The following is a 14,682-nucleotide window of genomic DNA, read 5'->3' on the forward strand; positions in this document are numbered from 1 at the left end:
CTGGGAACTCGTGGTTTGAGGTAATATGGACAAGCAAACGGGACAAAAAGTCCCTGTGTCCTGGTCCCATTTTTTCCACAGGGGGCAGATGCATGTTCAGCGCCCAACCATCCCCCTGCACGGGCAGGAGGGGGGGATCAGCCCTCGCTGAGCGCAGCACAAGGATTAAATAGATTTAACCCATTTCAAGCAGTTTTAAGTGCCGGGGATGAGCCTGCTGGTTTCATTGTCTGATTTCCCAAAAGCAGCATGTGGGAGGGGGGTGCAGAGCCTCCCCCCCTAAACGAGGGCAGGGTGACGGAGGGGAAAACGTCCTCCCATGCAGAATAACGTCACGTCGAGGACGCGGGGATTAACATATTCCCCAGCTATCTGCCTCGGCCGGCTGAAGATAAAATTATGGCCCCTTATGAGTCACGAAAATCCCTTCCCTGATTTGATGAGCGCCGAGCGCAGGGGGCGGCGGGGAGGGGAGAGGAGAGGAGAGGAGATGCCCCGGCTCTGTCCCCGCCGGGGCTGGCCTCTGACATCAGCACGAAACCGGGCATAAAAGCGGCGTCCCGGGGGACTCCGGCTCGGAGGGTGAGCGGGACGGCACCGGGCACCTTGCCTCGAACCACGGTAAGTGCTGGGGGCTGGGACCACCGTGTATCTCTGCCTCGCCACGCTTTCGTCCGCTGGGTGACGGCTCCAAGGAGCTGCTCTGGCCCCGGGGATTTGCTTCGGTGGGGTTTCCAAGGATGGGGCCCATAAAAGCCAGAGCTGGAGCCGGCTGCTTCCCCACGCCGAGCCTTCCTCAGGCTTTCTGCAAACTTCTCCTCCGCAGGCATCGCTGGGAACAAAGCTGCCGAGCTTTGCTCCGCCGCCCTCACCCCGGCAGGTGTCTGCAGAAATAAAACCCATCGCCCAGCCCGTGCTGCCCTGCGGGGTGTTTGTGCTCAGGCACCGACCTCGCTGCCCGGATGGCACCCCACGACGCGCCCCAGCAAACCCCACGTGCCCGCGGCCACGCGATGCCGTTCTCACCTCCGTCCCTCTCTTTTTTTCCAGCTCCCCCTGGGACAGGGATGAGCAGGGTGCTCCGTGCCCCTTGCATCCCTTTATTGTCCCGACAGGGCTGGATTTCCCCAGGGCCACCAGCCGGAGGGGACGCGCTGTCTCCATCACCACCCGGAGCAAACCCCGCGGTTTTCTCTCTGTCCCACCGCCATCCCTTTGCTCCCGCAGCCACCTCAGGGATCGCCGTCGCCGTGTCCTCGGGCTGAGCCGTCGTAACGGGGGGGGGGAAAAAATCCTTCTGGGGATGAAGCTGGGGGCCGCCTGCCTCGTGTGCCTGCTGCTCGCCTGCCTGGCCCTGCCCGCCGCCACCACCCACGTGCGCTCCATGGCAATCAGGAGTAAGGAGAGCAGCAGTAAGGGACTCCCCCGAGACACCCCCAGCGCCCTGCACCCCCAGCCCCTCGCCCTCAATCCGGGGGGGACGGAGGGAGGGGGCCGGCGTGCAGGTTGGTTTGGCCTTTCCGCCAGCCTTTAGCACCTCTCTGCCCCCTTTGTCACCCCCCCTCGAGGTTCAGTCCCCTCCCTCGGGGAGGTGGGGGGGTGCAGTGCCCCGTTATCCCCCCCCCCCCTCCAAAAAAATCGCCCTGATGCCTCCTGGCCTCTTGTTGCCTTGCAGACCCGGACATCGACCCCTCGTGGTACACCGGCCGCGGGATCAGGCCGGTGGGGAGATTCGGGCGACGGCGAGCCCTGGGAGAAGGCACCCAGCTGGGGGGGGGCAGCTTGCGGCCAGCCTGTGCCCCTCTGCACCCCCAGTCCCCCCGGGGGGAGCGCAGCGCCTGAGCTGAAGATGGGGGACCCCAATAAAAGCCCTTCTCCTCTCCTTCTGCCTCTCTGCTCTGAAACCGAGCGCGTGGGGAAGAGGGCTTTAGGGTGGGGGGGGGGGGGGAACACAGGATGCGAGCCTGAATGTTGCTGATATCACCTAAAATTAAGCCCTGGGGGCCCCCCACCCTGCTTTCTCAGGTGAATCCTCTGGGGTCCCCGCACCAAGCCCCATTTTGTGGCATGGGGTGAGCATGTGGGGTCCCATCCCTCACCCTCTGCCCCCACTCCCCAGCATCCTCACACAAGTTGGACCCCCCCAAGCCCACTTTTACCCACTTTTTACCCAATTTGGGGGTGAGGGTAATGGGAGTCCCCACACACAGCCTGAGGGGAGGGGATGAGCACCCCCAGCCCCATCCACTGGGAGTGGGGCTGCTTGGGGAAGGAAGGGTTAATCTCAGGAGGGAGGGGGCAAGGGGTGAGTGGCAATCAGCCATTCACTAATTAGCTGCCTAATTAATGGAGGGGATTTAGGGAGGAGGTGGCCTTGGGTTTTGTTTTTTGCTGGGGGAGCTCCCATCCCCCGAAGTGGCTCAGCACTGGGAGGTGGTGCAGGTGGGTGCTCCTTTGTGGGGTGCCCCTATGGGAGTACAGGGGGGCTTTTGGGGCCAAGTAAGGCTGGGAAACGGGTGCTGCAGCCCTGTCCCCTCCTGGACAGAGATGGGAGCACCCCCAGGGGTGTTCGCTGCCTTGTGGCTGAGCATTTCCTAGGGTTTGAGAGTCACCGTGCACCCCAAAAACCAGCTGTGGTGTCACCCCATGGGCAGGGGGCCCCTCACTCTTTGGGGGTGGAGGAGATGAGAGTGTCCTGCCTTCCCCTATAAAAAAAAAAACAGCAATTTGGGCAGCTGCTGCCAGGCTCTGATCCCTGCTACCTCCAGACTTTTGTGGTCCCCACCTGTGTGTGGACACGGGGATCAGGGAGAAGGAGGCAGTGAGGGTGACCCGCTCTTTATTTGCACCCATATGCAAAAACCCCATTACGATGGGATGGGATCCTGGCCAGGCTGGTGGCAGCACGGTCCCTGGGACCAGCAAGGAGGTCACCCCCGTGGAGAAAGCTGGTGTGAGAGCCTGGCCCAGGACCCTGTGCGTGCACCACGTGCGCTCTCATGGAGAAGATGATGAGGAAGGTCCTTGGTCTGTGCCATCCACGTGCCACCCGCTGTCTTCTCACCACCAACGCCGAAAGCACGAGGTCGGGTCCCTCCTGTCCTCCCCGGTGCTGTGTCCCGTGGGGAGCCCGTGGCCCCTTCACACCCGGCAGCACCCTGTCCTTGCTCTGCTCGCCCCCAGGTCCACATGCTGCCCGCGGCGTGGGGCCGGTGCCGTCTCTGCTTCACGCTGTAGGAGCTGAAGGGCTGGGGGGGAGCAGAGCCACAGGGCAGCACCCCCTGCCCGGGGGTCCCGTCCGTGCCTGGGGGGCTTCATGCTTCCCCCCGTGTCTTACCTACGGCCATAAAGACATCCTTTACTTGGTGGTTGGATTTCGCCGACGTCTCCGCGAAGAGCAGGCTTCTGCTCCTTGCAAACTCTTCGCCCTCCTGGGAGGAGAGGAGCTGAGTTAATTCCACTGGCCCTGGTCCTGGGGACCCTGGGGGCATGGGGAGACCTTTCAGGGGTCAGTTTCTCCCCCAGCTGTGAGGTTTGGGGGCACAAGGTGACCACAAGAGCCAGGCTTATTCAGAGTACTTGGGTTGGGTAAGAGCAGCTGAAGGTCCTGCCATGACCGTCAGGCACCAATAAATCGCCCATAAATGCATCACTGACCTCTGAGGGACCCCATTTTGGGGGTGCCCAAAGGCCCTTTGGTATCAAGGGACGTATTCTGGTGTTTGTAGCAGGGAAAGGGGAATGAGGCAGGTGCCCACCTCGGTCGGGACCTCTCTCTCCTCAGCCAGGTCCGTCTTGTTGCCCACCAAAGCAATGACAATTTCGTCATGCAGGAACTCCTTCTCCAGCTCCTTTAGCCACTGCTTCGCCCTGCCGAGCGTTTCCTGGGGAGAGACAGCAACACCACAGCTCCTAGAGCTTTCTGTCCCACCAGTGGGGTGTCTCGGGGCAGCATTTTGGTGATGAGGGGTTAACCCCCCCCCTCACCTTGTTGGTGATGTCGTAGACGAGGAGGGCAGCGTGGGCGCCCCGGTAGTAGAGGTGGCAGACGCTGTGGTACTTCTCCTGCCCGGCCGTGTCCCAGATCTCCAGCTTGACCGTGGCCGACTCCATCCGTAGTATTTTCGTGAAGAAGGAGCCTGAAAGAGAGGCGGGCTGGGGAGCGATCACTTGGGGTGAGCACGGAGAGATTGGGGCTGCTGCCACGGGGCTGAACCCGATTCGAGGTCGGGGATGCTGCTGTGGAAACTGGATGGGTTTTCATCACCCCAGCAGAAGAGGTTGGCTGCTCACTCCTGAAGCCGGCAGCAGATGGGGGAAGCAAATCCACCTTTGGGGGGAAGGGGGGGGAAATGCTCACTCACATCCCACGGTGGGCAGCGACTCCTGGAAGTCGTTCTTCATGTATCGGTAGGCCAGGCTCGACTTTCCCACCGCTGTGCTCCCCAGCAGCACCACCTTGTAGATGTAGGTGGGACAATGCCTCTCCAGCGAGCCACCTGCCGCCCCTTCCTGTGCCATCTCCTGCAAGGAAACCAACCCAAAATATGCCTGCAGTGACCCCAGGTGAGCACCTTGCATGAAATCCCAACTGGGGGCAGTGTGGTGTGACCTCAAAACAGCTTTTGGGGGCTCTCCCACTAACTCAGCAAGTCCAACACTGCCCAAAAGAGCCAGTTTTAACACCTAAACCCAGCCCTGCCCGTGCCCAGTTAGTTTGCCCAAGTTTTCCCTTTTCCCTCGATTATTGGAAGTGTTATTATTATTATTCCCTTGATTATTTTCTGTTTTCAGCCCCTTAAATGCACTGTACAGCCTGATGACGAAGAGCGGGGACACAGTTCATGCAGGTAATTATCTGGCTTATTATTTTATTTAAACAAAAAAATAAAATAAAATAAAATAAAATGCAGCATAAGGCTGTGCTCCTTCTGGTATTTTTGTCTGCTGCCATAGGTAATGCTCAAAAAAACTTTACAGGCAGCTGCATGAAAAGCTCTGCGGATTGTTTTGTAAACCCTGTTAATCCTTTTTTCAAATTATTTCTTAAAATGCACCTCCATTTAACCCCAGAAGATTGCACCAAGCCCCCTCAGCAATTACTGCAATCGCTGGAAATTTCCTTGCAAACACCTATTGCAGAGGGGGTGCATCGCCGCAGCTCGTCTCCAACAATTTCTTTTTTTCCATGGTAAGAGGGTGCAGGGGGTTCATATCCCTGGTCGCCAAGAAAGCAAAACAAGTCATTTTGTTCTGATTTTGATGGAAACTAACAGGATTTAGGGGAAAGTGTTTGTTTTTGTTGCTGTTGAAGGATTGCTCTTTGTCGGCGCTGCCGAGGCAGCCTCCCTGATTTCCCTGTGCTGGGATGAGGGTGTCAGAGAGAAACCCTGAAATCTCCTTTCCTGCTGGTTTTGTGAGCTAAGCCCCACCAGAGCACACCAGGAACCTTGCTGGTATTGGAAAAATTAGGAAAAAGTTTGATTTGACCTCACACAGACTCCCTATTTTGTGGCAGCTGTGTCCCGAGGCAGACATTTGGGGCAGGCTCTGCTGACCTTACGCTAGCAGCTTCGTGCCTGCTTCCAGCTGAGGGTTAAGCATTGCATAAAACCCACGTTTTATGGGCTTTATTGTTAGTGATATGAGCCAGAAACAGGAGGTGGAGCAGTTATCTGAGCTGGAAGGCAGCAGCGAGGGCTTGGCGTTTGCCGCTCGATAAATCAGTATCTGCGTTATCGCTGACCTGGGGGGGGGGTCCTGCTGTGTTCACTCTCAGGGGTAAATATTTCCAAAAAATATTACCCTTTATTTCCAAAGAAAAGATATCATTGGGGAAAAAAATAAAAGGAATGCAGAGATTTGGAGATGGAGACACTGCGAAGTGTCGTGTAAGCCTCTGTTTAACTTCCTGGGAAATTAACAGTGTCTAATTGATGTCTGAGGCAGCACCTCTCAGGGGATGCTGGAGCCATTTGCTGGGTTTCTGCTGCACCTACCCTGCAGGTTTGGGACGTGGGATTTTTTTTTTATGGTGTTTTGTTTGTTTGTTTTTCCCCAGCTGGTGCTAGCACACTGGCGTCCCCAGATCGTTCCTGCTGGCGCTGAGCTCTGCGGCAGTCACCGTGCTTAGGGGAAGCTTGCCAGGGGACAGGGAAACCTGCCCTGCAAAGACACTTTGATGTGTACACACTGCTGGATCCACGCAGCGCTGATTGCCCAACACGATCAGCCCTCCCCTGAGCTGAGGGGAGCAGAGCCTGGGTTATTATCGCCCTGCTGGGGAAAGAAAGCCAGCAACAAGCAGAGATCCCCCTCCGACTGCGATTTTGGAGGCTGGGCTGCCTTTATGGCTGGGATTTGGGGCTGATTATGGGTGGGAAGACACAAGTCTTGGGATTTTGGGGGAGGTGGGAGGCAGAGGAAGGGGTTACCTGGCTGCAGGCTGGCTCTCCTCTGGCACAGGGGTGGCGGAGGACGGGGACGGCCTCGACAGATGAGGACAGCCTCGATGGATGGAGATGGCCTCGATGGATGAGGACGGCCTCGACAGATGGGAACAGCCTCAGCAGACAGGAACAGCCTCGACGGATGGGGACGGCCTCCTCCAACCTCCCCGGCTGCCTCCTCTCCGCAGAAAACTAAAAGCGAAACTCCGTCAGGCGTGCCAGCAGCTGCCGGAGAGCGGTGCCAGAGCCGAGAGGTGAGCAGAAACGGGTGAACCTTAAACCCTCCCCGCCGGCTGGGCGAGGCAGGGCCATAAACCCTGCCCTCTGTGCTCCCTCTGTCCCCGCTGTCCCTTGTCCCTGCTGCAGGAGCTGGGTTTTTTCGGTGGCTTGAGCTCAGAGGTGCTGCGAGCATCACCGCCCGCATCCCGCAGCTGGGATTTGGGAAGGGGAGGGTTGGGTACGAGGCAGGCTGGTGCCAGGGATCCAGCCTTTGTAGGGTTTTTTATAACACTGTGATTTCTGCTGACGCAGGTGAGACTCCTCTTTGGTCCCAGGCTGTGATAACTCGGAGCTGGGGCTGCCAAAGGGATTTGTTTTTTTGGGGAGCGGGTGGGAAGCGGCACACCCGCTGCTCCCGCAAAGGGCTTCGCAGACAAGCTGGCGAGGTGCAGACAAAGCGAGCAAAGAGAAAAACCTGAGCACTTGGGCTTTTCCTGCCTTTTAATTAAACTAATGGCTGGTTACCGCAGGGGCTGGGCGCTTTGTAGAGAGCTCTTGTTAAAGCTCTTACATCTTAATGGGGGAAAAGCACGGTGTATTGGGATAACCGGTCTGGAGAGAGAACAGGAAGATCTGCAGGTCATTAAAAACCTAAAGGAAGGTGGCTTTTGTGTTTGTAGCACTAACCTGGCCCTCTGTAACGCCTTGCCTTCCAGAGCCAGCTCTGAAAGCTTTCTGGATCTGCACGAGTAACTTTGTGGTCTGTGAGCCAAATGAGAGTGGATTTTTCTTTTTTGGGGGGAACAAATCCCAGCACCGACACCACTCAGCTGCATCCAGCCCCCGAGCAGAGCTTAACCCGCACCCAGCTCCTGGCCAGAGGGCAGGAAAGCCTTTCCTCCCGGCTCCCTGCCCATCACCCAGGCTAGAAAGGATGTGGGGAGCCTTTGCAGAAGTTTCCTACCCACCCTGTGAAATCCCAAACCGGCGTGAACCTGGGTTGGCACAGCAGAGGGGTAGAAAAGCGTTTGGGCACTTCTCTTCTTGTCTTTGTTCCCAATCCCAGTAGTATCTGCCTGGGATGAGGCAGGGGCTTTTATAAGCACCCCCTGGGTCCCAGGGGAGGTGTCCCTGGGGTGGGCACCGTGTCCGACACGGGACCTTCTCCAGCTGCAGACCCACTAGGGGGCACAGCTCGTCCGTGATTTCAGACAGCACAGCTCTGCTGCCGAGCCTCCTTTCTGAACCTGCTCCTGGAGCTTTACGCTTGTGGTTACACCGCAAGACCTGGTAGGAGAGCTCTGGCCGCAGGGCTGGTAGGCACCAAATATTCCAGCCCAGCGAGGCATGACCTGAGCACCTCAAAACCGCTTGCAGACCTTCCCCTGCTGCTCTGTTTTCATCCCTTTTCCTGCATGAGCTGCAACGTTTTAGACCAGAACAGGTCAGAATAAATCTCCTAGGGCAAAACTCCCAGGGCATATTTTGGCCACCCAGATTGCTCCATGGGCACCGCTGTCTGCCTCGTCTCTTGCTGCACAACAGGCTGAAGAAAGTACCTGAAAGCACGAGTGGCTTTTCCTTTCTTTCTGCTGTTCCCAGGGAATGTGAAGGAGCAGGAAAAAAAAAAAAAAAAAAAAAAAAAAAACGCATTATTTATACTGGAAAGGCACTGGGAAACTTTATGTCCTTAGCAGTGAGAGCAAAGCACAGAGCTGGGACTGCTAGAGATGCTTGGGACAGACGTCTTGTCCCTCTGCACTGCCAGCTTCAAGGAACCGGTCACTTGTGGGAGAGTATATTTAGCAAGCCTTGCCTTTGGGGTAACTATTTCGGTTTAGCCAGTCTTGCTAAAAACGAGCAGAGTCCATCTGCAGTCCTGGCTCTTTGCAGAACCAGTTGTTGCCTTACCCTGCTCCTTTGAGCAGGCTCCGAACTGCCTGGGTATTTCAGGGAATAACGAGGTCGTTTGGGGAGCTTCAGGCTCATTTTGGGGGGCAGGGGATGCAAAGCCTCAGGAATGGGCTGAGGCTCTCCTATTTTTACAGGCTGGTTTGTTTGGAGAAGAAACATCCAAAGCACAGTAAGCACAGGGAGTTCAAAGTGAGAGGTCAGGACAAATTACGTTTATGAGCTGCAAATGGGCTCGCTTGCTATCAACTCACTTTAAAGGTGCTCTTAAAAAAATCCTGGTGAAGTAGAAAGCCCAGGGTCTGAGCAGATCTTGTCCATAATGCTGACGGGGCTGTTATTGCTTTACCCCCGTCCTTGCTGACAGGTATGTGGTGTGCTGGGGTAGGCACAGCTCAGGGCTCCTGCTGAGGACACTGGAGTTCACCCCCTGGAGTTCACCCGCTGAAGACCGATGGTAGCCTGCTCATGATAATACAGGCAAGGTTTGTTCCTCCTGTTGCAACAGAGCCTTAACGAGTCGTTTTGTCAGCCCTAAGAGGAAGAAGAGCCCTGCCTTTGTTAATGGGAGAAAAACCGAGCTCCTCCCTCTTGCAATGGCAAGGCTACGAAATATTTTGAGGGTTAGTGGTGTTGCAACGATGAACAGATATTTATGCTGAGCTTCGAAACCCAGCCTGTTGTGAACTGCTTCAGGCCTCTAAAGTGCTCGCCTTCCCCTATTAATTATTAATGTCGCTAAAACACTCCAGAGATTGGCCTGGAAACATTAAACACGCTTAATATTAATGGGTCCCAGATGATAAGTGATGGTGAACGTGTTAAAGAGCGAGGAGGGAAAATAACTACTGACTACAATAAACATTTTCAGTGCCTGTGAACCACAAGAAATGCTTTCCTATGGCTTTGCCTGGAAATTGTTTGAAGGGGCAGGTCCTGGAGCGAATCCACTGGAAATGAGACTCGGATGGTCACAGGGATGGCTGGGGGATGCCAGGCAGACCCACAGCTGGGACATCTGGGGAGGAGAACCCCTGGAGGATGCAGAAAAAGAAGGAAAAGTTCTACAAAAGGGGATTCATCGTTACCAACAAGGTGCAGGGTTTGCATGATGAAAGCCCCTAAGCTTCCCCTGCCACGTGCGTTTTCTGCTGCCCACCCTGAACTCAGGGGGATGCTTTTTTTGCCAGCAGGGTTATAGCATGTTAAGGGGATGGACCCTGACCTTGATGATAAAATTTGGTGATTTCTGGCCAGCTGGGTTAAGCTTTTGGTCCAGGACAGGCACACACGGACAGGGTGATCACATATGGCTCATTCCCTTAGGAAACCAGGCTAAAAATGGCTGTAGGCAGCACGTTTCTACGCAAAGGGCCATGGAGGAGTTCACTGACAGCCAAAAAAATATCTCCCAGCCCAGTTAATCTCCCCCAGCAGTGTTTTGTTTGTCTGTGTTTTCACGAGACAGTCGTGATGAACGCGACTGCAAGCGGTTTGCCAGCGCGGGGAGAGGGGGAAATACTTGAGCAATGTTGTCTCGCGCAGACTTGGAAAGCTCGTGTGGGTGTGAACTCGGGTTTATTTCTGCCGGAGTCCCCACCCAGTTTTTGGATGTATAGCACAGACGCATTCACAAGGCGTTTTAGGATGGGGTCCGTCTCCCCCTGCCTCGCAGAGGGCCGGCGGCCACGCAGTCTCCTTGCTTTTATTTTTCGGGTCATGTCAGAGCTTTTGGCTGGTTTCCAGCTGCTCCTCGGCTTCACAGGCTGGGTGTTGCAGGCGTGGTGTGTACACGCACGGGAATAGAAATTATTTCATCTGTCTGAGCCCCAGCAGCCTCGCTTTGTGCCAGCCACCGCTGCTACGCGGAGGTGAGACGTCTCATCCCCTGCCAGCGAGCCAGCAAGGGATGGAGATGCCTCAGGGAGGGAAACCATTACCTGCTATTACCTTAAGCAGCTCCTTTCCTAATTGAAAAATGTATTAAAAATTATTTTGGGAACTTCTAATTAGTTTTGTGGAGCCGCTGGTGCGCTTGGGATGTTTCAGGAGCTTCAGTGACTGCCCAGAAAGAGGCCACTGCAGAAAAGTCTCTTTCCTCTCAGCCACCACCACTGCTGCTGCAAGGTCAGGGAGGATGAAAACTTCTGCAGAAATCGAGGTTGAGCAATGAAGGTGGTGTCTGACAAGTTCCTGGGGAACTCCCCAAGACAGTGCCCAGCCCTATGTGATTTGAAGCTGGAAACCCTGCAATAAGTGGCTATGCACTGAGTTTTTTTTTTTTTTTTTAAAAAAAAAAAAAGTAAAAGAAAGAGCAGAAATTTGTGGCTAAGGCTGTTCTCTTTCTGCCTTTGGGATCTGTTTCCAGCCAGGTGCTTGCAAAGCCATTCAGCTGTCTATGTAACTTGGTGGCTTGTAGATGCAAGCACACCTTTTCCTCTATGTTCAGTTTGGGTTATTCAGTGCTTTTTTGTTACTATTTTTTTTTTTTTTAATGCAGCTGAAATGAAAGCATTCTGTGTCAACTGAGTGTGTTTGGGGAAAATCTTCTTTTAATTGTTTCTACAGTCATCAAGAAAATTAAGTACTAGCAATTTTGACAGCTCTTGCCTGACCGTTTTGGCTCTTTGCTGATGGAGAACAGGGGAAATAATTCCCTCACAGCCCTACAGGGAGCGATCAGAAGGGCTTCAGTGCCATAATAATTAATGCTGTGGAAAGGCTGACGAGGAAATTGCAGAGGATGGTAATTGGTGAGGGGCTTGGGGTGCAGGAGCTGGCTGATGGCTCAGGGTGCATGGGGGCAGAGGGCAGGGAAAGTGTGCTGAGTGCATGGATCACTCCCAAATGTTATTTTTCCCTGTGAATGGAAAAAATAGGGATGCTAGGGGTGCTAGGAAAATGTATTATGACTTAAAATCAGATGCACCTTCAGCTCGAATGCGCTGCAACATGTGAAGTGTTTTGTCTCTGTTTCAATCCAATGTTTTCTTACTGGTATCTTCTTTCACTTCCGAGTTTAGGCAGACTTCTTCACTTCAGGAAACGATAATGACCTGCCTTCCTGCCCTGCTGGTGATTAGCACAGCTGGAGGCTGCATCCCTGAGCACCAGCACGGCTTGTTTTTGGCCGGCCAGGAACTATCTCGGCTGTCTGCTTCTGTCCTGGGTGGGTGGGTGAACGAGGCAGGAGATGGAGCAGCGATGCACGGCTTCGGCACGCATGAAGAAATGGGAGACATCAAATGCAGGAGCTTTTCTTCCTGGTATTAAGTGGTTAGAACCGTTTCCTGAGAAAAGACATGGCAATTTTTAAAATTTTGATGTAAAAGTGGTGAATGGGAAATAGTTCGTCCTTGACAGGTGTGGAAGATCTCTAGAAGCAAAGCATGGCTGGGTTCTCTGGCACTGGAGAAAAGGGATGTTTTTCCTCTAACTTTGGATCAATCTGGATGGATTTCCATAGGGACAGCAAACAGCTCGTCCTTCCACTCCAATTAATTAAACTGGTGTTCATGTAGGCTTTCCCAAAATGCTGTCCACGCACTGTTTTACAAGGCAGTATCACTAATTAGTGCAAACACTCAACCCACTACAGACAATTGGTATTTTCGGGCCCTGTGTTGTGGCTGTGCATTACTGCGGTCTGAAACAACTCAGCTTGAAGAAAACCTGGAGGGCCTGCTCGGAAAATGTGGCTCAGCTTAACCCTGGAATATTTGGGACCGGAGCAGACACAGCCACGCAGCACGGAGCAGACAAACCTCAGGGAAATCAAATAAGCAGGAAGGATCCAGCCCGTGTAACGAGGCTGCGTGATGCCTTGCTCTCACTGATTTCATGCTTGATGCGTTATTTCTAAGAAAACAGCCTGGGGCTCTCTTAAAACATAGCTTTACATGACAAGAGGGGAACCAGAGGAAGAGAAGCAGCCAGATTTTGCAGCTGGCTGGGGGAGCAGCTAGCGGCACAGCTCCTGAACAGCAGACCCTGATGTGCCTTTGCTGGAAGCCAGGTACGGCCACGAGGCTGCTGTGCAGCAGCCCAGGAGCGGTTCAGCTCCCTGCAGCTGCTGTGGAGCTGGCTCAACTTTGCTTTGCACTGAAAAACCCTGAGCCGTGCTGTGTCTGCTCCTAATTAGATGAGGTCTGAGGAGGCTGCCTCGAGTCGGTTCCCATTTTAGCCCAAAATGGGCAGTTTTCTGCAAGCTCAATTTGCAAACTGCAGGTAAAGTCCCCTGCCTGGCACGGATTTGGATGCTTGCATGATTGTACTGTTGGTCTTATTCCATCCAAACAGGAGCATCGGGGGGCCAGGAGAACTCTCTGGGGCTGCTGAGGTGCCAGCGGGATGGATATTGATGTCCCAAACTTCGTGGCAGGGCAGGGAGCCCCCGGTGCTGGTGTCTGCAGCCAGACACTCATGATAATGCTTAGTTTGGGATGCGTGTCCAGACCTTCTTTGGCAATAAACTTGTGATTTCCAGACTGCTATTATGTATGGCCTGTAGCTTTTGTGCTAACTTGGCTCCAAACTTTATGTAGAATCATCCCAGCTCTTCTCTCCAAAGGAGTTTATAGAAAAGAGATGCAGATTTTCTGCCTACAGCTATGCGAGTCTGAATTCTTCTTCACACAGGTAGCCAGATGAAGAGGCACCATTTCAGGTAGGATCTTGTGGATGTTTTGTGCAATGGTGGAAGTATTTGCATTGAGAGACCCTTACCTGAAATGCTCTAACATGAAACATAGTTTTTTGCTGTTTGTGTTGTGATGCTGGCACACAACTAAACCGTGACCAGTTTGTGAACCCAGAACTTCCTCCTCTTCTGTCACCTCCGGCTGATGAGATCACGGCTTCAGTCCTTGACATGGGATTTGCAGTCTGCCTGATGTCATTCCACTTGTGTCTTAGCCTCTTCCTATTCTCGTATGACTTTATCCTCCTTTATTGATGTTGCTTCATAACCCCGTGAAATGCACAGGGTGTATTTCATTAGCGCTGGACTACTTGCGTGGGTGTGCTAATGAAAACATTAAATGAAATCAAGCCCAAGGCTTTGAAAAACTCCTTCGGAAGGATGATTCTTCCTCGGCCTTGAAGAGGGTCCAATTCTGAGGTGAAGCCACGCAAGGTTCCCAGCACAACAGAGCTCCCCTGATGCAAATAGCCGCTCTTTTGACATGATGACAAATGAATTTCATCCCGATACATCCACATGGACGCTATCGGTCTCCTGAGCCCTGTCTTGATGCTGCTCAGATGTGACACCAACATCTCAAGGCTTCTCCCAGGAGGGTTCGTTTGCTGAAGAGACAATTATCATGGGCTCCTTAGGAGGTAGAATAAAGGAAAAGCCCTTTAGATGCAGCAGTGTGTGTTTTTTTTTTTTCTGAAGTACCTCAGTGCCAGCACATAGTTGTCCGCGATGTAATTTTTTCCCATTAATATATCTGCAGACCCTGCTGGATAGCACTGCTGTTATGTTTGCAAAATGTTACGGTGTTAGCGGGGCTCTGCTCCTTTCATGTATCTTGACAATATGAAATATCGGCCTCCGAAGTGTTGGTTTTCCAAAGTATTTAAGTGCTCCACTCTCCTCGGGCTAATGGACATCTTATTAAAGCTGTCAAACTTCATTTCTGGCTAGCCAATGCCACAGTCTTATGGTGTAGCAGAGAGGTGTCCCTGTGTTTTCTTTCAATGCTGTCAGCTAGCCACTGGATTCCCCTATCCCAGGGCTTGCTGCTAATAGAAACATAACCATATTTTGCTGCGAAGTGCATAAAAACATCAATTTTATTGTGTAAAAAGGGCCTACTGAGTACACAAGCAGCGGCAGCTTTAACAGCTGATTGCTTGTTCTGATCCTCCAGAGTGCGGTTTTACAAGGCGGTTTGGTTTAAGAGCAGCACAGAGGGAAAATTGTGTCTTTGGGATGTACTCTGCATGAAATGGCCCCCTTGTACGCAGGATATTGGAGAACGAGGTACGTATTATGCTCTTAAAATAGAGCCCTTTGAAACTGGCATGGGATACTCAGGCTTGTCTGAGTATCATTAATCACAGTTATGGCTCTCAGACAAAATGAGCCTCGACTTCA

At 53.3% G+C, this 14,682-nt stretch overlaps 2 protein-coding genes and 1 long non-coding RNA gene across 4 annotated transcripts; 2 read left to right on the top strand and 1 right to left on the bottom strand.

The window, feature by feature from the left end:
• Positions 1 to 388: 388 nt before the first annotated feature.
• PRLH (prolactin releasing hormone) lies at positions 389 to 1,882 on the top strand. 2 transcript variants are annotated; one of them, XR_005267079.2, is made up of 3 exons: positions 389 to 621; positions 1,051 to 1,505; positions 1,676 to 1,882. XR_005267079.2 is itself a non-coding variant. In XM_038182264.2 (3 exons), the coding sequence occupies exons 2-3, from the start codon at positions 1,304 to 1,306 to the stop codon at positions 1,840 to 1,842; spliced, it is 261 nt and encodes an 86-aa protein (XP_038038192.1). In that variant the 5' UTR covers positions 389 to 621; positions 1,228 to 1,303; the 3' UTR covers positions 1,843 to 1,882. The 2 variants fall into 2 exon arrangements, 1 of the variants encoding a protein (XP_038038192.1); XM_038182264.2 differs by having other exon boundaries at positions 1,228 to 1,397.
• Positions 1,883 to 2,822: 940 nt separating this feature from the next.
• On the bottom strand, positions 2,823 to 6,567 carry RAB17 (RAB17, member RAS oncogene family). Its single transcript, XM_038182482.2, has 6 exons — positions 6,435 to 6,567; positions 4,365 to 4,524; positions 3,988 to 4,139; positions 3,759 to 3,884; positions 3,338 to 3,431; positions 2,823 to 3,248 (listed from the first exon to the last, which is right to left on the bottom strand). Exons 2-6 carry the CDS (start codon positions 4,519 to 4,521, stop codon positions 3,142 to 3,144), a joined length of 636 nt encoding a protein of 211 aa, XP_038038410.1. The 5' UTR covers positions 4,522 to 4,524; positions 6,435 to 6,567; the 3' UTR covers positions 2,823 to 3,141.
• LOC110354041 (uncharacterized) lies at positions 6,564 to 13,524 on the top strand. Its single transcript, XR_005267247.2, has 2 exons — positions 6,564 to 6,703; positions 11,603 to 13,524. It is a non-coding gene; the product is annotated as an uncharacterized lncRNA (long non-coding RNA).
• Positions 13,525 to 14,682: the final 1,158 nt, after the last annotated feature.

This window comes from Anas platyrhynchos, chromosome 7 (genome assembly GCF_047663525.1).
Source record: "Anas platyrhynchos isolate ZD024472 breed Pekin duck chromosome 7, IASCAAS_PekinDuck_T2T, whole genome shotgun sequence".
Lineage (NCBI taxonomy): Eukaryota > Metazoa > Chordata > Aves > Anseriformes > Anatidae > Anas > Anas platyrhynchos.